Here is a 24,371-nt window from a genome sequence, read left to right as displayed (position 1 = left end):
CGGCCCTGGGGTAGGCGTGGCCATGCAGTGGGCCTCGGGGTGGGCGGGGCAACACTGAGTCAGTCAGTCGGGCGGCCGAGCGCTGGCGGAAAGATGGGGAGCGCTGACTCCAAGCTGCACTTCAGGAAGGCGGTGATCCAACTCACCACCCGGACTCAGGTGGGTGGGGGAGGGGAGCGGGAGGTAGCGAGGGCTGGAGCGCGCAATCGGTATCATCGACTTGGCTCCTGGCTCCCACTCCGGGCCTACGATTGGCGGCAGCAGGTGTCCGGTGAGGCCTTCAGGGACGGCGGCGCCAAGCGGCTGTCCATCCCGCCGCGGTCGGTACCTCCTTCCCACTGCGCACTACCTTGCCGCCCCCCTAGTCTTTGCCTCACCCGGCTCTCCTCTTTCTTTCACCTCACACACAGCCCGCTTCATCCTCTACCGGGATGACAGCTTCCAAGCGGGACAACGCAAGGTTCAGCTTGTTTCCTTTGGTAGACACAAAAACGATCGGGCCCAGAGCCAACCAGAACCATTCTCCTCGAGTAATCCTCTGAAACTGTCGTTTATTGAGAATATTGTGTGTTTTGCATACAACTTTGGCAGTAACATACTTAATAGTCTTAGGTTATTCTTCCTGCTAATTTCTGCCCCGGCTTGGTTTTCTTTTTATACTATTACATATATTGAATAGCCTTTTCACTTTTGTTTTACTCGTATGTTTGACAACTGTGGGAATTATCTGTAGGATCCGTCAGGACAGAGCTTCTGTCAGGGTACATTGTCCATCAGCAGAGAACAGGCGCTGCCTGTTTTACACCTGCCACGTAGATTTTTAGTTTGTTTGTCATCAAATCATAAACAAGCTGTTCACTGTGTACTTACTGTGTTTTTAACAAAGTTATCACTGGGATTTCTGTGGCTATGTAAATTGTGAAGAGCAAGTAACTGCGGTTATTGATAATGATCTAGAAACTTGGGGTTTGCCGACTGAGAGGATTTCTAGATGTGTGTATATTGTGTTGATAGTTGTCACTGTGTAACTTGCTGGTACAGTTTTGGTGGGGATGGCTCCTTCACTGTATAACACTGGTCCCCAGTACTGGTGGGGTTGGGTCTATCACTTTACAACATTGAGCAGAAACACTGGTGGGGGTAGGACTGTCCTTGTGTAACACTGGGGCACGTTTATGGTTGGGACATGTCTATCAGTGTAAACATGGGCACAGTATGGTGGAGATGGATCTTTTCACTGTAATACTGGGATACAATACTGGTTGGGACAGATCTGTCACTGTTTAACATTTGCAGCACAGTACTGGTGGGGTCCAATCTGTCATTGTAAAATACTGGCGTCCGCTACTGCTTTGGATGGTTAGTTAATGTTTTAGACTGGAATCCAGTACTGATGGGGATGGTCTGCATCTGTGTAACACTGGGTCCAGTAGCGGTGAGGATATTTCTGTCACTGTAACACTGGGGCGTAGCACTAGTTGGTCAAATCTGTCACTGTACAACATGGGTATCATATATGGGACATGATAGAGTACACTGTGGAACCTACCTAGGAAGGGGTATTTTGGATTTGGACGTGTAATGAGGAAAGATTAATAGGCGATCTTGTGGTTTCAAGATCTCTTGGGAGTGGTGTGCACTGTATGAAAGAATTCCAGAGGCAGTTTGAAGGTAATCACCATTGTTCCATAATCTGTGTCTTCAATTTGAATGAGGGCAATTATAATGGTATTAGCAAGTAATTGTCCCAGGTGGTGCAGGTAAACAAGCTTGGAGACTGTCAGTAGAGTAACAGATATTACAACACTTGGTCTATAATGCTCAACAAGAGTTTATCTCAATCAAAAGAAGGGATTCCATGAAAAAGTGGCCCAATCTGTGGATAACAAGGGAGGTAAAGGATACTGTTAAAAGGTAGGGCACACTCTGTGGCAAGGGCTGGTGGTGGACCAGAGGGTTGGGAATTTTCCAGGAGCAGAAGACTATAAAGTTTATAACATGGGAGAAAATGAATTTTGAGAAATAATTTGCATGTATTATAAAAACAGTTGACCTTTCTCTAGATATAAAAATAGAAAAAGGATGGCTAAGGTAAATGCCTCTGGAGAACGAGACTGGCGAATTAACAACAGCAAAAAAAGAAATGGAAGATGTGTTGAAAATTTGCTTCAGTCTTCACTGTGGAAGACATCGCTGATATGCCTTGGATACCACACAAGCTCGTTTCGAATAATATCGCTAAAATAATTATGTAAAAGGATAGGACTAGTTCAAAAGTTGAAGTCCTAGACTGGGGCAAGGATTGATGACATCAGACAGGAACTTTCAAAAGTTGATTGAGGGAGGCTGTTTTCTGATAAAAGAAGAGGCTATATTTTGGGTTGTGATAGCTGGAATCAAGTGAATCCCTTAATTGAAGGGTGGGGGTATAGAAGTGCACAAGAGGAGAATCAGAGGGGCATAAAAGGGACATGAGATGGCTTTGGCAGGTAAGATAAAGGAAAATTCAAAAAGATTCTACAACTATATTAAGCAAAAAAGTAGGGAGAGAATAGGACCCAAAGGTTGATGCAGTTGACTATGTGGAACCGTTGGAGATGGACTTGGTGAATTTTTATTGTTTGTATTTACTGCAGTGAACGACATAGATACTGGGGATCTCGAGGAAGTTAAGTGATGTCTTGAAGAGAGTCTAAATTACAGAAGAGGAGGGTCTAGAAGTCTTAAATTGCATAAAGATAGATAAATCCCCAAAACCTGATCAAGTGTATCCTAGGACGTTGCAGGGAAACTGGGAATAAATTGCAGAGCCCCTGACAGAGATATTTCTATCATCGATAGCCATGGGCAAGGTTCCAGAAGACTAGAGGGTGGCTAATGTGCCTCTATTTAAGAAGGCTACAAGAAAAAGCCAAGGAACTGCAGATTAGTGATACTCATAACGTGATGGGAAAGTTATTGGAGGAGATTCTGAGAGACAGATCCTACATACATTTCGAAAGGTGAGGATCAATTAGGGATTTGTGCATTGAAAATCATATCTCATGAATTTGATTCTTGTTTGAAAAGGTGATCAAGACGATTGAGGGCAGTGCAATAGATGTTGTGTACCTGGACTATAGCAAGTCCTTTGATAAGGCACCTCATGGTGGGCTGGTCCAGAAGGTTAAATTATGTGGGTTTTGCAGGGTAATTTAACCAATTGGATGCAAAATTGGCTTAAAGGCGAGAGGGTGGTGGTAAAGGGTTGTTTTTCAAGCTGGAGGCTTGTAACCAGTGGTGTAACACAAGGATTGGTGATGTGTCCACTGTTGTTCATCATTTATACAGTATTTATAATTTGGATGTGAGTTGGTGGCAGGTTGATAAGTTTGCTGATGGCACTAAAACCTGTGGTGTAGTGGATAGTGAAGGAGGTTATCTAGGATTATAACTGGTTCTTGATCAGTTGGGCCAATATGGAAAGGATACAGGGCTGTGCCTCTCAGTCTGATGTCAAGATGATTCTCTTTGATAGAGCTTGTCCACCTCCCTCTGTCCCAAACATGTCAGGTGAAAAATTACATTGTTTCAAAAACAAATATGCACCTGCAATAAGGGTTTTGATAAACAGGGAAAAAAACTGCTTCCACTCATGAATATTGTGGTTAGTATTAGGAAAGGAATGTGAGGGATTTTTCTCCTCTTTAGTGGCATCTGGAATGCTGTGCCTAAAAGTGTGGTGGTACCAAACCCAGTGGTAAATTTCAAGAAGAAAGCATGAAGATTTGTAAGATAGATTATGACTACCAATCGGTAGCACTAATGTCTGTGGTGACGAAGTGGTTTGAAAGGTTGGTTACGGCGTATCTCAACTCCTACCTCAGCAAGAACCTGGACCAACTACAATTTGCTTATTGCCACAATAGATCAATGGGGAATACAATCTTGCTGGCTCTTCATTCTGCGCTGGACCACTTGGACAATAAAAACACACACGTCAGGCTGTTGTTCACAGACTACAGGTCGGCAACCAACACCATCATTCCCTTCAAACTGGTTACCAAGCTCACGGAACTGTGTCTTTGTGCATCCCTCTGCAACTGGACCCTCAACTTCCTCATCAACAGACCACATCTGCACGAATTGGCAGCAACACTTCCTCCTCGATGACCATCAGCACAGGAGCAATTCCATCCCATGGCACCACAATTCCATCTTTGCCTACGTTGGATGAATTATAGATGACAATGAATCAGAGTATAGGAGGGAGATCGATCGACTGACCGAATGGTGCCAGAACAACAACCTTGCTCTCAACATCAGGAAAACCAAGGAACTGATTGTTGATTTTAGAAGAGGAAGGTCAACGATCCACAAATCTGTGATAGGCACAAACCTGTCTTCATTGACGGGATGGTGGTCAAGAGACAGACTGGAGAGAGCCAAAAAACAAATTTCTGGGCATGTATATTTCTGAAGATCTGTTCTGGACCCAGCTTATTAATGCAATCATAAAGAAAGCTCATCAACGCCTTTACTTCCTTAGAAGAATGAGAACATTCTGTATGTTGACGAATACTCTCTTGCACTTTTACAGATGTAGGTAGAGAGCATAACTGGTTGTATCACGGCCTGTTTCGGCAACTCGCACGGCCAGGAATGCATGAGATTTCACAAAGTCGTGAATACTGCCCAATCCATCACGGGTACTGACCTCCCCATCATCGAAGCGATCCATAAGAGGCACTGGCTCAATAAAGCAGCCATCATCATCAAGGACCCATGCCATCTTGGTCATGCTCTAATTCACTCCTGACATCAGGAAGAAAGTATGTCTGAAAACTGTAACGTCCAGGTTCAGGAATAGATTAGTAGGTTTGATAAATGGGCTTGAGTGTGAGCTGAGATTACAATTGCAACTCTTCTCCATCTCCAAGCCCCCCGTCTTCCACCTCTGTAATGTGGCTGGTCTTTGTCCCTGCCGTATTATTTTGCTGTTGAGGCTACAGGCAATATCTCTGGTGTCTGTCTTAATTATTTTAATAATCTGACTACCTACACTCTTTGTAAACTTGAACTCGTCCAATAATGTGGTCCCTGTTGATCTTCAAGCTTGCCTCTTATTCCCACCACTCAAGAGTGTTGACTTGTTCCTCCCTCTGGTCCACCCATGCCTATGTTTTCAAATCCTATTGTGGCCCCGCCTTTGCTTATCTTTCTCCAGCTTTACAACCCAGTGAGATCTCTTCATTCTGTCCCTTGACACAATCTAATATTTTCCAAGATTCACAGTCACCCCTTCTTTCTCCAGTGTCCTAGATTCTGGAATTGTCTCCCAAAACTTCTATCTCTCAAACTGCTCCTCCATTTTAAATAATTCCTTTAAACCATCTGACTAAGCTCTCGGTCATTATCCCAATGCTTTCTCATGAAGCTTGGTGACTGCCCCTCTCTTTCCCAATGATACATTCCAGAGCTAGAATCCTTCAAGATATCTGCCTGTTCTGGATTTGAGTGTCATTCTACCATGGACACCCTGGTCTTTAACTGCTGAGGTATTAAACTTTCTAATTCTTCTCAAAAATCTTCCAATTTTCTGTTCTTTAAAATGCTTCATCCAGCTTACTGCTTTGAGCAAGGGTTTGGTTCTTTGTCTTTGAATCAATTTCTTTTGGTTGATAATGTTTGTGTCAAACGCCTTGGGGTGGTTTATCATGTTAATTGTAAAGAGAAGTGGTTGTGGTATGAAAAGTATTTTAATAAAGCAGATCTAAAAGTCGAATTCAATGACATGTATGATTTGATTTGCCTCCGTAACCCATGCTGCTTGTGATTTATAGCCAGTTGAAGCCACTGATGATGCTTTCTGGGACCAGTTCTGGGCTGACACAGCCACATCCATCCAGGATGTGTTCACTTTGGTGCCAGCAGCCGAGATAAGAGCGGTCAGAGAGGAGTCGCCCTCTAACTTAGCTACCCTGTGTTACAAGGTAAGCATTACATCTGGTCTCTGCTATGAACTTGGAATAAAAGTGTTTAGATACATAGATACATAGAAAATAGATGCAGGAGTAGGCCATTTGGCCCTTCGAGCCAGCACCGCCATTCAATGTGATCATGGCTGATCATCCACAATCAGTACTCCGTTCCTGCCTTCTGCCCATATCTCTTGATCCACTAGCCCTACGAGCTCTATCTAACTCTTTTGAATGCATCAAGTAAAACGGCATCCACTGCCTTCTGAGGCAGAGAATTCCATAAATTCACAACTCTCTGGGTGAAAAAGGTTTTTCCTCATCTCAGTTCTAAATGGCCTACCCCTTATTCTTAAACTGTGGCCCTTGGTTCTGGACTTCCCCCAACATCAGGAGCATGGTTCCTGCATCTAGCGTGTCCAATCCATGAATAATTTTGTAACAGTGTTAGTTGGAATGTTGAGTAAAAATAAAACTGCTGGGGAACTCAGTCTGAAGAAGAGTCCTGACCTGAAAAGTTGTCTGTCCATTTCCTTCTGCAGATGCTGCCTGTCCCATTGAGTTCCTCTGGCTGTTTGATTTGTGCTCAAGATTCCAACAGCTGCCATCTTAATCCCACAGTATCAAGGTGTTGTGAGCTGCTGCTTAGATACATTGAGAGGCTCCCCCAATACTGTTCCATCTAATTGTTTCCAAGGGAGGCACAGCATAGGTTAGATACCATCTGAAAGTTTCTGTACACTGACCCTTTGCTAATGTACCCAAGGATTCAGGAATTTGTGTTCGGGAAAACATTGTGCAGCAAACTCAATAGAACGTTGGAACATGTGCCGGTTAAAAGTTTCTTGTGCTCAGTCCTTGTTGATCGCATTCATCTAAGACTTGGTCTTAGCTGCACTTCCAATGAAGAGAATGAGGTATCAAAGTGCGGATTGGCCACAACGTGTTTATTGGCAGTTGTCCAAGCCTTGGAGCTGTTCATGAAATCCTAAATCAGAATAGGGACTAATAAAACATATCGGTTGTCAAATACTCTGAACATTAGTTTACAGCTGCCCGTTTGTATTACTGATCCAGGATGCAACTAGAGAACATTAGAAGGTATATATTCACAAAATGCTGGAGTAACTCAGCAGGTCAGGCAGCATCTCAGGAGAGAAGGAATGGGCGACGTTTCGGGTCGAGACCCTTCTTCAGAACATTAGACGTTAGAGACCATTCGGCCCCTTGCACTGCTGCACCGTTTAGTATTGCTGATCTCTTATTTTAGCCACCCTTTCAAAGGTTCATAAGTCAGTTTATTGTCTCGTGTACCAATTAAGCTACAGTGAAACTTGAATTGCTGCACCAATCCTATCTCCAAAGATTCCCTTAATATTCAAAAACCTACCGATCTCTGTGTTGAATATGTGGTGTCTGAGCCTCCGGGACTCATGCAGAAAGAATTCCAAAGATTCACTACCCCCAGGTGATAGAATTTCTCCTCCGGATCAGTGTTGAGTGGTATATGCTTTTCTGGAGACTGAACCCTGAAAGAATACAACATCAAATTCAATCATGAATTGAACCTTTTTATTCTAGCACAATGCTAACAGCTAGCCCAGTAAATCAGGTGACAGCTTCAACTTGTTCATAAGCATGAGTAAAACCGTTGGATGAAAAGAAATGTAACACTGATAAAAAGGAGCTGCAGATTACGTGCATGCCAAGCACTCTCCCTCCTCTCCAAGGTTCCATAATAACCCTGAGAACAGTGGACTGGGGATGCCATTCCTTATTACTGTTAATTTTTGTTCATTGGCTATGTAATTATAATACAAAGAAAGAGGCCGTTAGACCCAACAGACTATGCTGATTCTTAAACAGCTATTCCAATGATCAATCCCTTGCATTTTACCCAAAACCCTGCAATTATTCCCCAAGTATTTATTAAATTCCTTTTTTAAATTCCTTCGTGGCCTTTCCCTCAAACAGCCAAAGACTTAAGGTAATGGTGACTATCATTATGCCTATGAGGACAGCTTTTCCTTATTCACTCTTATCAAATCCTTTAGTGAATTGAATATCTTCCTTTATCTTCTCTGCTCCAAGGGTAACTATTTCATCTTCTTTAGTCTCATTCTTTAGTCATAGAACAAGTCTCATTCCCTGGAATGGAACCAGTAAACTTCTCTGCACACTCTCTCCACTTTCTTTGCTGTGCTTGTGTTCCAATTGCTGCTCATGTTAGTTGCTGTGTTTGCAGTTCCACCATCCGTGGTGTGGGAAACCCCCTGCCTTTCAGTAATAGGAAACATGGTGTGTTTCCTTCCTGGATTTCAGCTTTTGTGGTGCACTGCAGTTCTCAGGCAACCACTTGAATAATGTGGTCAAGTTTCCTTTGAAGAAACCAGTACTACAGCCCCATAAAAGACAGGTATTGTGTCGTTTTATCTCAGACAGCCTCAGTCTGTGTTGGAACTCTGAAGGCAGAAATAAATATAATTATCAATGACAGTCTCTGCTGAGATTGACTCCAGAGATAAGGGGAAATGTCCACATTTGCCATGAACTTTCATTGTTTGATGACAGTGTTCTTCAGCAGAGCAGTTTGTCAGAGGACCTTTGTTTTGTGGGTGTTCAACACAAGACCCATTCTCCCGCATGCTTCACTGATCGAGTAGACAATGACAGAGCTGTGCTACTGACTGTGCATAGGCACAAACAATGGCTGTGTACGACTGCTCAACCACCAGGGTTCAGATTCTGCAATGGAAGCAACATTGGTGCAAGATTCCTATTAGCTGTATTAGCTGTAATCCCGTGGATAGCTTGGTAACCCAAACACTTTTGACTTTATTCACCTCATGGCTGATCAAGATGCTGTATAAATGCTACATCTGTGCAACAGCAGTGTTGGATATGTGAATCCCTAACACTTTTCCTCGAGTGTTCCAGTCAGTTTGACAAGAACAGCATTTCAAGATTCAAGAGATTCAAGATAGCTTTATTTGTCATCCAATATTGGACGAAATTCAGTCACCCACAGTCCAACAATAAAAGCATTAAATAGGCATTAAAATTACACAACCCCAAAAACACACAAAAAAAGAAACATCCATCAAAGAAACATCCATCACAGTGAGTCTCCTCCAGTCCTCTCCTCACTGTGATGGAAGGCCACAATGTCTTAAAATTTTTAGATGAAAATGTCACTCATGTAAGGTCAGGATTCCGAATTAAGTTACAGAAATCACTTTTTCTCCCACAGAAATCACTTAATCTCTGTGTGGACTACTTTCCATATCCCTAGAGTCAATCTCAGCAAAGGCTGACATTGATGATGATATTTAACTTCAGAGTTCCAACACAGCCTGAGGCTGTCTGAGAGAAAGGGGTACAATAGGGGTGGCACGGTGGCGCAGCGGTAGAGTTGCTGCTTTACAGCGCTTGCAGCACCTGAGACCCGGGTTCAATCCCGACTACGGGTGCTGTCTGTACGGAGTTTGTACGTTCTCCCCGTGACTGCATGGGTTTTGTCCGAGATCTTCGGTTTCCTCCCACGCTCCAAAGACATAAAGGTTTGTAGGTTAATTGACTTGGTGTATGTGCAAATTGTCCCTAGTGTGTGCAGGATAGTGTTAATGTGCGGGGAACCGCTGGTCGGCGCGGACTCGGTGGGCCGAAGGGCCTGTTTCTGCGCTGTATCCCTAAACTGAACTAAACCTGCCATTTATGGGGCACTAGTAATCTCTGTATACTTTTGATCTTTTGACTATTCACAGCAGCTACTTCAAATCAATGGAAAAATACCTTAAATATTCTCTGCAAATTTCTCCAAATCCACTGGCAGAACAAGAAACTCGAGGTCATAATCTTCTCCTAGTCTGATATTCCCAGTGTTGAGGCCCCAAATGCACTTGGCAATGTTGCTTTCATGCTGAAATCAACCCTCTTTTCCAAGCTCTGTGACTGGAAGAGATTATTATTTCCAGTAAATTAAGTCCCTGCTCTGGTTTAACTTATAGAATACAATACTTTGTACTTCTTGGAGTTAAATTTTGTTCCATTTTTGCCAGTTGATCCAGATCTACTATGGGGAAAGGTTTCCTCAAATCTATGCTTTTCCCAAAATTGTGTATCTCTTATCAGGTCCCTCCAGTACAAACTCTGCTCTAAGCAAAACAAAAGTAGACTTTATGGGCTCTTGGGTCTGTGTGTATAAAAAAAAATGCAGACTATCCTGTCTCTTCTTCATCGGTGTGTGTGAAAATATAAATAATTGATAGTTTATTGCTCTTCCAGGCTGTTGAAAAGTTGGTGCAAGGAGCAGAATCGGGCTGTACAAGCGACAAGGAGAAGCAAGTTATGATAAATTGCACCCAGCTAATGACCCGCATCTTGCCGTACATCTTTGAGGACGCAGACTGGAGAGGCTTCTTTTGGTCGACAGTCCCAGGTGCAGGGCGTGGAGGGGTAGGTGTATGCTGTACCTTTCCCTCAGGCTGCATGGATTCATGGAATCACGGCTTTATTGTTTAGTGTGGACTCGTGAATCGGAATCCACTGTTCAAAAGTTAAATAGAATGCAGGCCAATAGCCTAACATCTGTCAGGCTATGGGCACTTGGTCAGCATGGACGAATTGAACCAAAGGGCCTATTTCTGTGCTGTATGACTATGACTCCATCTGTTATTGGGAAAATGATGAAATCCATTATTAAGGAGATAATGGCAGAATTCATGAGGATGTAGCGGCTTTGGAGCAAAGGGTGTTATTTAATGCTAATTTATCAGAATATTGTCTGGATTGGCTATAATAGAGGTTGGACACTTGAATTGTTTTTTTCTGGATTGTGGTTGAAGGGGACCTGATAGTAATATTATAAGATTGAGAGGCACAGATAGGGTAGACAGTCAGAACCCTTTTCCTAGGCTGGAAATGTCAGTCCAGAGTGTGTGGCTTTCAGGTCAGAGGAGGAAAGTTTAAAGGAAATGTATAGGACAAGATTTTTACACAGAAAGGAGTGCATGGAACACACTGCCACAGGTAGTGATGGAAGCAGATATTATAAGGCTTTTGAATAGGCACATGGATATGCTGGGAATGGAGGGAAATCAATCATATGCAGGCACAGACAATGCGGGCCAAAGGGCCAGTTCTTGGTGCTGTAAGATTCCACCTTCTGTTTTTTTGTAAGGTGTGTGGAATGTAGAATTATGGATGTTTTGATGCAGACTCAAGAGACTAGAGATGCTGGAATCGAGAGCAAAAAAAACAAAAGACTGGAAGAACTCAGTGGGCCTGGCAGCATCAGTGGAGAATGTTTGGGGTCAGGATCCTTATAATAATTCTGAGAAGGGACCTGACCAAAAATGTTGTCTGTCTATTTCCCTCCACTGATGCTACCTGACCCTCTGAGTTCTTCCAGCAGTTTAGATGCAATTTAGCAAGAGTTACTGTGGAATACTGGGTGTTGTTATGGTCTGTATGCAAGGCGAATGTGCTTACATTAACAAGAAGGTTCACTGGGCTGATTCCTGGGTGAAAGGTTTGACATTGCAGAGGTTGTCCTTTGCACCTATATTCCAAAGGAGTGCAGAAAAACACAAGGTGAATTGCTGAAATGTTAAAAAAAAAGAATGGGATTGACTGTATGGGCCCTGAGAAGATACTACTCTGAGTTCGGGTACCCGGAATTATCTGATACCGTTTCAGAATTAAGGGTGCCCTTTTCAGATAGATTAGGAGGAACTTGTCTTTAGAGGGTTATGAATCTGGAATTCTTTACTCCAAAGAGCTCAATATAATCAAGGCAGAGATTGATGAATATTTGAACAAGAGAGTCAAGAGCAAAGATACTAGAGGAACAAGATGGACCACTCCATTGAAATCGTCTGTACTGAAGTGTAGTACGCAAAGGAGCGTAACGTCCGCCATTTTAGTAGGCAAAACCCACCGTTCGCTATACCTCTCGCAGTGTAATCAGTGTTTTGGGGGAACAGTATGTGTGATGATACCATTAAAATGCAGAATATATCTCATCTATCAATTCACAGATTTTTGTTATTTTTCTTTTGATATGTTTCTGCAAGTTTCTGCCTACTAAAATGGCTCCATGACGTACTACGGTTTTTAGGGTTGAGTGGTCTAGCTTGTTCCTCTCGTATCTTTGGTCAAGGTGTATGGGGAGAGTGTCGAAGAGTGGTGTTGAGGCTAAGATTACTTCAGCCATGATCTTGTGTAGTGGAATTCCAGGCCAGCGAGGCAACTGGGCGTCGAAACTCAATTAATTAATTTGTATTAAAAAAAATAATGGCAGTAACATGGGATTACTAGGTTGCACTAAAGTTAATCTTTTGTGTGTGTAGTGTTCAGAAGAGATTGTTGGGGGGTGAGGGGGGGCACAGTGATGCAGTTAGTCGAACCACTGCCTTTTAGCGGCAGCGACATTGGTTCAACCTCTGGTGCAATCAGTGTGGAATTTGCACATTTTCCATGGGACTCCAAGGGTTTTCTCCAGGTGCTCTGGTTTCCTTGCACGTCCTAAAAGCTTGTGAGTTGGTAGGTTAATTGGCTGATGTATATTGCCCCTAGTGTAAGAAAATAACAATAGACAATAGACAATAGGTGCAGGAGTGGGCCATTCGGCCCCTCGAGCCAGCACCGCCATTCAATGTGATCATGGCTGATCATTCTCAATCAGTACCCTGTTCCTGCTTTCTCCCCATACCCCCTGACTCCGCTATCCTTAAGAGCTCTATCTAGGTCTCTCTTGAATGTATTCAGAGAATTGGCCTCCACTGCCCTCTGAGGCAGAGAATTCCACAGATTCACAACTCTCTGACTAAAAAAGTTTTTCCTCATCTCTGTTCTAAATGGCCTACCCCTTATTCTTAAACTGTGGCCCCTGGTTCTGGACTCCCCCAACATTGGGAACATGTTTCCTGCCTCTAACATGTCCAACCCCTTAATAATCTTATATGTTTCGAAGGTATTTATTCACAAAATGCTGGAGTAACTCAGCAGGTCAGGCAGCATCTCAGGAGAGAAGGAATGGGTGACGTTTCGGGTCGAGACCCTTCTTCAGACTTGCCCCTAGTGTAGATGAGTAGGGATGATCAGCAGGGGACAGTTAATCTGAATGTGGGATTAATGTGAATGGGTCGTTAATGATCTGTGAGGACTAAATGGGCCAAATGGCCAGTTCTTGTGTTGTATCCCTTGATGACTCTGTGACTCTAAAGGAGGCAGAATCCATTTGTTTGAAATTACATGCAGGAGGGAGCTAACATGTTCCTGTGCGGATTCTTTAGCTAAACTGCGAAAACAAGGCACAGTCAAATATACAGAGAAATTACAGAAATGTTTAGGTTGGTGAACTTTGGGTTGGTGCAGAGCAGTTGTGATGGTATAGAGGACCTCGTGTCTACATGTTGGGAGCAGTCAATTGTCCAACATAAATGGCAGTAGGAATTCATTGTCTCCAAAGGACTGAACAAAAATACCTGGCTATCGTCTCTGAATGACCGACCTGCTTAACTCAGACACTGCAGCTGGCGATGGCCCAGGTTCTCTCACTTTAATAAATCATTTTGGAAAAAATAGTAAAGCACTTGTGTTTGTTTCTAGCAGAAAAAAAATCAAAAGTTACATAGAATGTTGCTTTGACCACACTGGAGTATTGTGCTTTTTTGGCCATATTTTAAGCATATTGAGGGTCTGGAAAAGGTGCAGAGTAGATCTACAGTCTGGATTGAGAATGACTTGCTCCACTCAATGTCTGTGGATTTCGAGGTGACTGATGAAACCAAAGACTGATCTGTGGACATGTCTGTAAGATGGTCAGGGGGGCACAAGCAGCACAGAGGTAGAGCTGCTGCCTCATGGTTCCAGTGATCTGCTTTGCCGGCTCTTCCTTGACCACATCGTTCCTTCTGGGTACTCTGGATCATCACACATCTCCAAGATGTGTGAGTTGGTATGTTAGTTGGCCATTGTAAGCTGTCTCTACAATGTAGGTGAATGGTAGATTTTGGAGTGAGTTGATGGGAATGTGGGGAGAATGAATTGGGATTAGTGTGAATGGGTGCTCGATGGTCAACATGAACTTGGCTTTTGCCTTGCTCAGTTAGCTGAGTTTTTGTTATGTTGACTGAGTTCCGTGACCATGGGATGGGAAACATCAGCCACTGAATTTGATGTTTAGTTGAAGAAAACTATGCTGTAATTTTCCCTGGTGATATAGTTGCTGTTTCAAACAAACAGATCCAGCTGAGGTGCTGATATTATTCATGGGCAGCTGCTGTTCAAATTGAGGAAATGTTTGATTTTTGATCTAGAATTATCGAGAGATACAGGCCATTCGGCCCAGCGTTTTTGCCTACCATCAGTCACCCACTTACACCAATGCTACATTATTTATTCTCACCAACTCCCCACAAAACAAACCACTCAGCTACATGCTAGGGACAATTCACAATACCTATTAACCTATCACATGGAATATTGTGTGGATGTGGGAGGAAACCAGAGCACCAATGTGGAGTTTTCTTGTTTTCTTTCCCTCCTCACACGACCGGTTCAGAGGGAAAACAAACATCTCCACACGGGTCAGGATTGAACCCGGGTTCTCGGACATTACAAGGCATCACTGCTTCAGTCTTTTCAGTCAAGCTTATGTCAGAAATGTGTACAGACATTTCCCAATAATTCTGTCTCATTACAAAAAAAAAGTTCAAATTGATTTGCTTCCATTTTAGCATGTGAGAACTAGGCACCATTTTAACAAACAGGACTTCCAAGTCATGGAGTTGTACACATTAAAAACGGGCCCATGCTGATCTTTTTGCCCATCTACACTAATCCCATTTGCCGTTACCAGGACTGTACTCCTGTGCCTTGCCTATTTACATGCCTGACTATGTAGTGATTGCATCTGATTCCACCAGTTTTCTGAAAGTGTTTCAGATATCAATCATGTTTTGTGGGAAACAAAACCCACATTCCCTCAATCACTTTTAAAATTCTTTCCTCTCACACGACATCTATGTTCACTTGATTTTAATGCCCCTATCATTGGGAAAATATTTTTATTATCTACCCTATCCATGCTTCTCCTGATTTTATGTACTTCTACCTTCTCTAAGGTCATGCCTCATTCTCCTTTACTCCAGGGAAAATTCTATTCCACCTGTGTTGCCAGTTTCAAGGGGCAATGTACTGCGCTTGCGCTCATAGATGCTTCCGTTCTACAACACTCGCCAGAGGTCTGCCATTTACTGTGATGTTAGACTTCCCAAAATGCAACACCTCAGTTATCTGCAATAAACTCCATTAACGATTTCTCTAACTACTTGCCCAACTCATCAAGATCCTGCTGTAGCCTTTGATAACCATCTTTGCTATCTACAATACCATCCACTTTAGTGTCATCTGCAAATTTGCTAATCACGCCTTGTAGGTTCTCATCCAAATCATTGATATTAACCACAAACAGCAATATGCCCAATATATCCTTAGGCACACGTTTAATCACAGGGCTCAAGTCCGAAAAACATCCTTCTGTGAAGCCAATTTTCTATCCAGTTGGCTAGCTTTCCTGAGATGCCATGCGATCTAATCTTCCAGAGCAGCCTACGATGCGGAACCTTGTTAAATGCCTTGCTGAAATCCATATGGACAAAGTCAACAGCTCTGCCCTCATCAACCCTTTTGGTTACACCTTGAAATAACTCGATCAAATTCGTCACAGTCTCTCATGTACAAAACTGTGCTGGCTATCCCTAAACAGCCCTTGTCTATCTAGAAACACAGAAAATAGGTGCAGGAGTTGGCCATTCAGCCTTTCAAGCCAGCACTGCCATTCAATATGATCATGGCTGATCACCCAGAATCAGTACCCTGTTCCTGCTTTCTCCCCATATCCCTTGATTCTGTTAGCCCTAAGAGCTATATCTAACTCTCTCTTGAATACATCCAGTGAATTGGCCTCCACTGCCTTCTGTGGCAGAGAATTGTCTGTTAAAAAATATTTACAACTAAATGCATGTATATTTATCTTATCCCTCAGAATACTCTCCAGTAACTTTCCCACCACAGATGTTCACAAGTCATGCGCAGAAGTAGGCCATTTGGCCTTCCTTTTCCTTTCTAAACGTGTGTCCTTTTATTCTGAGGCTATGCTGTCTGGTCCTAGTCTCCCACTAGTGGAAACATCTTTTCCGTATCCACTTTATCTAGGCCTTTCACTATTCGGTAATTTTCTGAGGTCTCCTTCATCTTTCTAAACTCCAGTGAGTACAGGCCCAGTGCCGTCAAACTCTCATCATACATTAATTCAATCATCCCCGGATCATTCTTGTAAACCTCCTCTTGACCAGCGTTACATCCCTGTTTTTATACTCTGGTCCTCTCAAAATAAATGTTAACAGTACATTTGCCTTCTTTACTACCGATTCAACTTGCAAATTAACCTTTTGAGAATCCTGCACCAGCACACCCAAGTCCTTTGGCATCTCCAATTTCTGAATCCTCTCCCCTCTTAGAAAACAGACTTCGCCTTTATTCCTACTACCAAAATGCATGACTCCACACTTTGCTGCACTGTATTCCATCGGCCACTTCTCAGCCCATTCACCCAACCTGTCCAAGTCCTTCTGCAGAGTCCCTGCTTTCTTTACACAACCTGCCCCTCCACCTATCTTCGTATCATCTGCAAACTTTGCCACAAGGCCTTCAATCCCCTCATCAAAATCATTAATATACAACGTGAAGAGCAGGGGCTCCAGAACTGACCCCTGTGGAACACCACTAGTCACTGGCAGCCAACCAGAAAAAGGCCCCTTTATTCCCACACTTTGCCTTCTGCCATTCAGCCAATCTTCTATCCATGCTAGCATCTGCCCTCTAATACCATGGGCTCTCATCGTCTTTAGCAGCCTCATGTGTGGCACCTTATCAAAGATGTTAGACTCCCTGGCCTTATAGTTCCCATGCTTTTCCTTTCAGTCCTTCTTAAATAGATGCTCAACATTTGCCACCCTCTAATCTTCCAGCAGCTCACGCGTATTTAATGATGACTCGTATAGCTCAGCCAGGGCACCTGCAATTTCTTCTCTAGTTTCGACAGTTTCCTTGGATATATCTGATCGGGCCTGGGAGATTTGGCTATCTTCATGTGCGTTAGGACTTTCAGAACCTCCTTGACTGCAATACTGACTGCCTTTTCTTTCCTTGGTCCTTGTGCCTTTCTACATGGTAAAAAACAGCAGATAAATACACATTGAGGACCTTGCCCATCTCCTGTGGCTCCACAGGAGATGACTGCTTTGATTCCTCAGGGGTCCTATTCCTCTCTGGTTACCCTTTTTTCCTTAATGTACTTATAAACTGTCTTTGTGTTATCCTTAGTATTATTTGCCAGTACTATCTTCGGCCCCCTTTTTGCCCTCCTGATTTCCTTCTTTAATCTGCTCCTCGGTTCCCGAAACTCCTCCAGGGATACACTTGATTCCAGCCGCCTATACCTGTCCCATGCCTCCTCCTTATTCTTGACCAGAGCCTCAATTTCTCTCGTCATCCATGCTTCCTTACGCTCACCTGTCTTGCCCTGAACTCTAGTCACCACACTTTTAAGAGCATCCCATTTTCTAGACGTTCCTTTTCCTGCAACCAACCTGCAATCAACTTGAGCAATTGCCTGTCTAATACAATCAGAGTAGGCCTTGCCCCAATTTAGAATTTTAATATGCGGCCCACCCTGTCTTTATCCATAACTATCGAGAGTCAAGAATGTTTCATTGTTATATGTACTGACAATGGACAATGAAGTTCTTGTATGCAGCAGCATAACATGCTTGTAACAATACACATATATAAAATATAATAAATGAAAAATTCAATGAATTAATAACCCCCAAAAAGTGCAAAAACCCCCCCAAAGTTCTTGGTGAAACCCAAGACATAGTTCATCGGTTAGTGTTATGCAGTCTTCAGTGGTTGTTGGGAGGAAGCTATTCTTTAAACTGGTGGTCATGGTTTTCAGACTCCTACACCTTTGTCCCGATGGTAGGAGTGAAATGAGAGCATGATTATCTTGGCATCATGATCGCCACAGACATTGTGGGCCAAAGGGCCTGTTCCTGTGCGGTACCTTTCTGCGTTCCATGTTATTTGTTCTAGATGGCAATGGGAAAAGGTTTTGGTGCTCTCTGCTGATGGCTGTTTTTCTCTTTGCATTTTCAGGCCTTTGAAGGAGATGACGAGAATGCTCGGCCTCTTGCTGAGTCGTTGTTGCTCGCTATCGCTGACCTGCTTTTCTGTCCTGACTTCACTGTCCAGAGTCATAGGAAGCCTGGACCGGTATGTCACTCGAAACGTCCCAACTGCTTTCTGGTCAGAGCCATTTTTATGTTTGTGAAGTTGAGGAATGTTTGTGTAGAAGGATAAGACATTTCGCACTTTAGGCACCTAGTGTCAGCCCCAAATTCTTCCAGCACTGCGTCAGCAAACCGCAAGGGGAATAAAAGACCATTGGACACAAAGCAACACTCCCTCAGGTCAATCATGTGATAGCCAGAGCATGACGTGGAAACCCAATGACCACTCCATCATTGCTGGTGGCGGGGCCCACTTATGGTTACGCAGTTGTGACAACTTCAGCCGCATCTATGACCATCTCCTGGACTTCATTATTAATGCTAAGGAATGGGGTGGGAAGCAATGTGCACCCCAACATTGACATTGGCCAAGGTATCACCAGATATCTTAGGCATGGCTCCTTAGGCAGTGCCATGGCATCTAAATGAATAGAAAGTCTGTCTTTCCTGAAGATCGAGTGGGTGGCACTAGGCACGTACAAATCATTTTTCTTTAGCCATGTTCTTTCTCAAACCATTTGTTTGTGGGCCTTTGCCCCATTTGGCAATATATTCTTTTAAAAAATAACATTATTTACATATCTATAGTATTTTAAAATTATAATACAGCACAATGGCACAGCTGCCTCACAGTGCCAGAGGTCCGGCTTTGATCCTGACCTCGGGTACTGTTCGTGTGGAATTTGCACGGGTTCCTCCTACTTCCCCAAAACGTGCAGGTTTCTAGGTTTGTTGATGCAAGTTGTTGTTGCAAAGTGCAGCAATTTCAATCAAAGTATTGTTCAGTGTGAAGTAGTAGTACCTGATGGATATTTCCCTAAAACACACTCTCATCATAAAATTGCACTTGTATATTGTATATTGTCATTGACAGTGCAAGACAAAGAATTCAACCTGCTGATAAGATTCCCTTAACCCAGCAGACCTTCCATTTTATGTAGGAAGGAACTGCAGATGCTGGTTTAAACTGAAGATAGACACAAAAACCTTGAATAACCCAGCGGGACAGGCAGCATCACTGGAGAGAAGGAATGGGTGCCGTTTCGGGTTGAGACCCTTGTTCAGACTGAAAGTCACAGGAGACCTTCCATTTTCCTTCACACACTCTCCATCAGCAAGCAGTTCCAGAGGGTCCGGCCTCATAGTTTGCATTTGGAGGAATGAGGGTGGAGGTGGGAGAAGGGGAGGGGGGGGGGGGGGGGGACATCACCTATCAATGTTCTCCAGAGAGGCTGTCTGACCTGCTGAGTTACTCCAGCACCTTGTATCCCTTTGCATATTAACCAACATCTACAGTTCTTTGTTTTTACTGGTGTTGGGTTTTGCTGCCTCCTACTGTTTGATTAAAGCTAATGGTGAATGTGGCAAGTTAAAATAAACCTGGTCATGTAAGATAGGATTGTTATGAAAATCCACCAGGATTCTTTGGGTAACTTCAGACCATTTGATTCTAAACACCTTCAGAACTGGGAATCAATAATCTTATTCTCCCAATGGGGGAAAAAAAGCATTAAGCTGGATAAAGTTAGTGGGTTAGTCTGGCGATGTTTTAGGTCGAGTCCCTTATTAACAGTCTGAAGAAGCGTAGAGTGTCCATATACGCTGGAATTTAGTAGGATGAGAGGGGATCTTATTGAAACAGGTAAGATTATTAAGGAATTGGACATGTTAGAGGCAGGAAACATCTTCCCAATTTATTCACAAAATGCTGGAGTAACTCTGCAGGTCAGGCAGCATCTCGGGAGAGTTACTCCAGCATTTTGTGAATAAATTGATTTGTACCAGCATCTGCAGTTATTTTCTTATACAACATGTTCCCAATGTTGGGGGAGTCCAGAACCAGGGGCCACAGTTTAAGAATAAGGGGTAGGCCATTTAGAACAGAGATGGGGAAAAACATTTTCAGTCAGAGTTGTAAATCTGTGGAATTCTCTGCCTCAGAAGGCAGTGGAGGCCAATTTTCTGGATGCTTTCAAGAGAGAGCTAGATAGAGCTCTTAAAGATTGCAGAGTCAGGGGGTATGGGGGGAAGGCAGGAACGGGGTACTGATTGTGAATGATCAGCCATGATTACATTGAATGGCTCGAAGGGCCGAATGGCCTACTCCTGCACCTATTGTCTATTCCCTCTACAGATGTTACTGAACCCACTGAGATCCTCTAGCACTGTTTCTTGCTCAAGATTCCAGCATCTGCAGTCCTTTGTGTCGCCATTCTACCAGTGGAGTTCTTGAAGATCTATTTCAAAAGAATAAGGGGATGTTTTATTTGACCTGTCATTGAACAAAAACAATGTACAATAATCAGTTGCACTCACTACTTTCACCACGGGTATTCTTGATGTTATTTTCTACCCTAAGTAAATCTTGATCAAATCTTTTTTAAGGTATGAAAATCTTTGACAGGTGAAGTATTTATGTAGTTTGGTTATTAAGGAACAAAACAAGGAGTAAAGATAGACACAAAATGTTGGAATAACTCAGCGGGACAGGCAGCATCTCTGGATGGAAGGAATGGGTGTTGTTTCGGGTCGAGACCCTTCTTCAGACTGAGAGTCAGGGGAGAGGGAGACAGAGATGCGGGAGGGTAATGTTATTTCAAATGCTCTTGCATGACATCTTATTGAAGGTCTTTTGACAGTCCAAATACATCAGAACAAATGATTTGCCCAAAGCTAACCTGTTAATTATAACTTCAAACAACTCTACAGATATGTCAGGAATGATGCTGACACTCGTTGCTTGATGTGGAATGTCCCCCATTCCCAGAACACTAAACCTCGCTGAAGAACACGTTTCAGTGGTTGAGATTGGAAGGGCAGAGTGGGGATGGAGGAGGATGGTGTGGGAATGTGACAGGATGATGTGTGGGTAAGGGGATGAAAGAGAGATGGGAGGACGGTGTGCCGGAGAGGCTGGGTTGCGAGGAAGTGGGTATTGGATGTGGGTGGAGGAGGCTGGGAACTGTGGCATTGAAGGTGAGGTTGTGGTGGTAGTGATTGACGGTGGCAGCAAATGTGAGCAGCCAGTGGTGTGGAGGGTGATTGTTGTGGAACTTCTCATTGACTCTATGATCATATTCACACCCCTACAGGAGATTGCCGAGGACCTTCACTCTATTGACAGCTGCGAGTACATCTGGGAGGCAGGGGTGGGCTTTGCTCATTCACCTCCTCACAGCCACATCCATGACCTGAACAGGTGAGGACATAGCTGCAACGCGGCTCAGTGCTGCAAAGGTTGCAGCTTTGGTTTGAATTTAGCCCTCCCTCCTCACTGGAACCTCCTAGGTCATTGCTGGAGTTGGCAGAGGGAGAGAAGACAGAGGCTGGAGTGGCCGAGGGAAGAGAGAGAGGCTGGAGTGGTTGTGGGAGGGCGGACAGAGACTGGAGTGGCTGAGGGAGGGTGGGCAGTGACTGGAGTGGCTGTGGGAGGGTGGACAGAGACTGGAGTGGCTGTGGGAGGGCGGACAGAGACTGGAGTGGCTGAGGGAGGGAGGACAGAGGCTGCAGTGGTTGAGGGAGGAAGGCTTTAGTGGCCGTGGGAGAAAGGAGATAGGCTGGATCTGTCAGTGAGGGAAGTGGGATCCAAACAAGTTGTCAAATTGGATTCAAAATTGTCCTGATAATACAAAGCTGAGAGCAGGTGATGGTGGAGGGTTGGGGAAGTGGAGTTTTTGAGATTGGAAGTCTATGACCAGTACCGCAGGAATGACTGTTTTTAAGTATATTAACAGTTTAGGTGTGAATATAAGAAGAATGATTATAGGTTTTTCAGGAAACGAATGTTGGTGGTGCTTTTTATAAAACAGGGGGTAGTCTTGGACTACAGAATAATATTGGTCATCTCGTAATCTGGGCAAAGCAGTGGCAGATGGAATTTAATCCTGATAAGTGGAAGGTGATACTTTTTGAGAAGGGGGTCAAATACCTATAGGATATACACCATATGTGGGTGAATTTATGGTGTTAATGAATGTCCAACACTGGAGGATATAGCAATAAGGTGAGAGGGGGAAAGTTTAATGGAGATGTGTGGGCCAGGTTTTTTACACAGTGGTGGGGCTTGGAACGCATTAACAGGGGTGGTGAAGGAATCGGATATGATAGTGGCATTTAAGAGGCTTTTATATCGGCACATGGAATAGAGGGATATGGATCATGTGTAGGGTAATGAGATCAGTTCAGTAGGTATCACGTTCAGCACAACAGAGTGGTTTTTACTTTTGTTTTAAAGCACTGTGCAACTCCCTCATCAAAGCTTTTTCTTGTTCCCTCAGGACAGAGCTGCTGAAACTGTTGTTGACTTGTTTCTCTGAGGCCGTGTACCTTCCACCCACATCTGAGGGGAACGTTCTCAATCCCTGGGTCCAGTTCTTCTGCTCTACAGAGAACAGGTGAGGCCCATCAAATGGTGCGATGTTCCTGGACAAGGTGTCACTTGGTATCACTCTCCCCTCAGCTACTATTGCTCCACATCTCATCTCCATTCCTCGTTTCATGCTAGTCCTGAAACGGGTGGAGTGATTACTTTAAAGCATTTGAAATTGTCTAATTCAGTGCCAGTTTTGTGAGTAGCAGGTGTGATTGATCCTTTCCCCTGTGTTCAGCTAATGAAAAGCTACCAATCTGAAACATTAGCTGTGTTTTAACAATCTATCCACCTGACCGTCGGGATATTTCTAGCATGTTTTGTTTTTATTTAACTTGAGCTATCAGTTAATGCTTAGCCCCTAATATCCACCACTTAACCATTTATCTCTCTGCATTGTGCAGTCACTGTCCGATCATTTACCTGACTGAACTTTATGCGGTGTGAACTGAAAAATCTGTTCCCATTTAGTTGCTGTACTCTATGTTGTCACTGTTTGATCACTGACTTACCTGGACAGTATGATCACTGTTTGACCCTTTCCCACACAGACTTTGTGTTTTGTGGGTTCTGCATCTTTGTTTCTCAATGTGGTGGGGTTTTGCTGGGTGATGCACACTCCACACAATGAGTTGCCGTGTCTAACTCTGCTTGTGGTTGGCTCCTTTGTTTCAGGCATGCACTACCGCTGTTTACGTCCCTGTTGAACATTGTCTGTGCCTACGATCCTGTAGGGTATGGGTTCCCATACAACCACCTACTCTTCTCTGACTATCGAGAGCCCCTGGTTGAGGTGGCCGCCCAGGTTCTCATTGCTACCCTGGAGTATGATGCCTCCACCAGCCAGAGCCCCTCAGTTGATGGGACCACAACAAGCACAGCCATGGATGACACTGAGGTGAGCGCACTGTGAATGGGGAATGGGCTCGAGGAACTATGCAGTCTGCTACTCTCTACCCTGCTCCCCTTCAACCCCCATGTCAGAAAAAGAAGAGGATGCGGATGTATGAAGATGTTGTGCAGAACGGCAGTTTAATTATTCATTTTTGGAGCTTTGCTGGTAGGGCCAGCATTGCCAATGAGCAGGGGGTGATGAGCTATCCCCTCGAAGCACTGCAGCCATTCTGGTGAAGGGAATCTTGCAGCGCAGTCGGGAGGGAGGTCCAGAGTCTACATCCGGTGACAATGAATGAATAGTGATATAATTCTGTCAGGGTGCTGCATGACTTGGCAAAGAACTTGGCGGTTTTCCCAAGTGCCTGCTGCCTTGTCCAACGTGGTGTGGATGTTAAAGATTTGGGAGTTGCTGTTGGTGAGTAACCACAACACATTTTAGTCTTGATACGCAACAGCAGTGATGGAACTTCTACAGTTGTACCGGGCCCTGGTGAAACCGCACCTGGAGTACTGTGTGCAGCTTTGGTCTCCAAATTTGAGGAAGGATATTCTTGCTATGGAGGGCGTGCAGCGTAGGTTCACTAGGTTAATTCCCGGAATGGCGGGACTCGTATGTTGAAAGGCTGGAGCGATTGGGCTTGTATACACTGGAATTTAGAAGGATGAGGGGGGATGTTATTGAAACATATAAGATAATTAGGGGATTGGACACATTAGAGGCAGGAAACATGTTCCCAATGTTGGGGGAGTCCAGAACAAGGGGCCACAGTTTAAGAATAAGGGGTAGGC

The 24,371-nt window shown here is 43.9% G+C and overlaps 1 protein-coding gene across 1 annotated transcript in view; it reads left to right on the top strand.

The window, feature by feature from the left end:
- Positions 1–42: 42 nt before the first annotated feature.
- The window catches only part of hid1a (HID1 domain containing a), a 50,901-nt gene continuing 26,572 nt past the window's right edge, over positions 43–24,371 (top strand). Inside the window, exons 1-7 of the mRNA XM_078401192.1 lie at positions 43–159; positions 5,823–5,972; positions 10,242–10,412; positions 18,183–18,299; positions 21,409–21,515; positions 22,594–22,710; positions 23,361–23,583. Of these exons, the coding sequence (XP_078257318.1) occupies positions 94–159; positions 5,823–5,972; positions 10,242–10,412; positions 18,183–18,299; positions 21,409–21,515; positions 22,594–22,710; positions 23,361–23,583 (951 nt within the window). The 5' untranslated portion in view covers positions 43–93. The remainder of the gene's footprint in view (positions 160–5,822; positions 5,973–10,241; positions 10,413–18,182; positions 18,300–21,408; positions 21,516–22,593; positions 22,711–23,360; positions 23,584–24,371) is intronic.

The sequence above is a fragment of the Rhinoraja longicauda genome, chromosome 6 (genome assembly GCF_053455715.1).
Source record: "Rhinoraja longicauda isolate Sanriku21f chromosome 6, sRhiLon1.1, whole genome shotgun sequence".
NCBI lineage: Eukaryota > Metazoa > Chordata > Chondrichthyes > Rajiformes > Arhynchobatidae > Rhinoraja > Rhinoraja longicauda.
The sequence above is the reverse complement of the archived record's forward strand: the minus strand, read 5'-3'. Positions and strand labels throughout refer to the sequence as shown.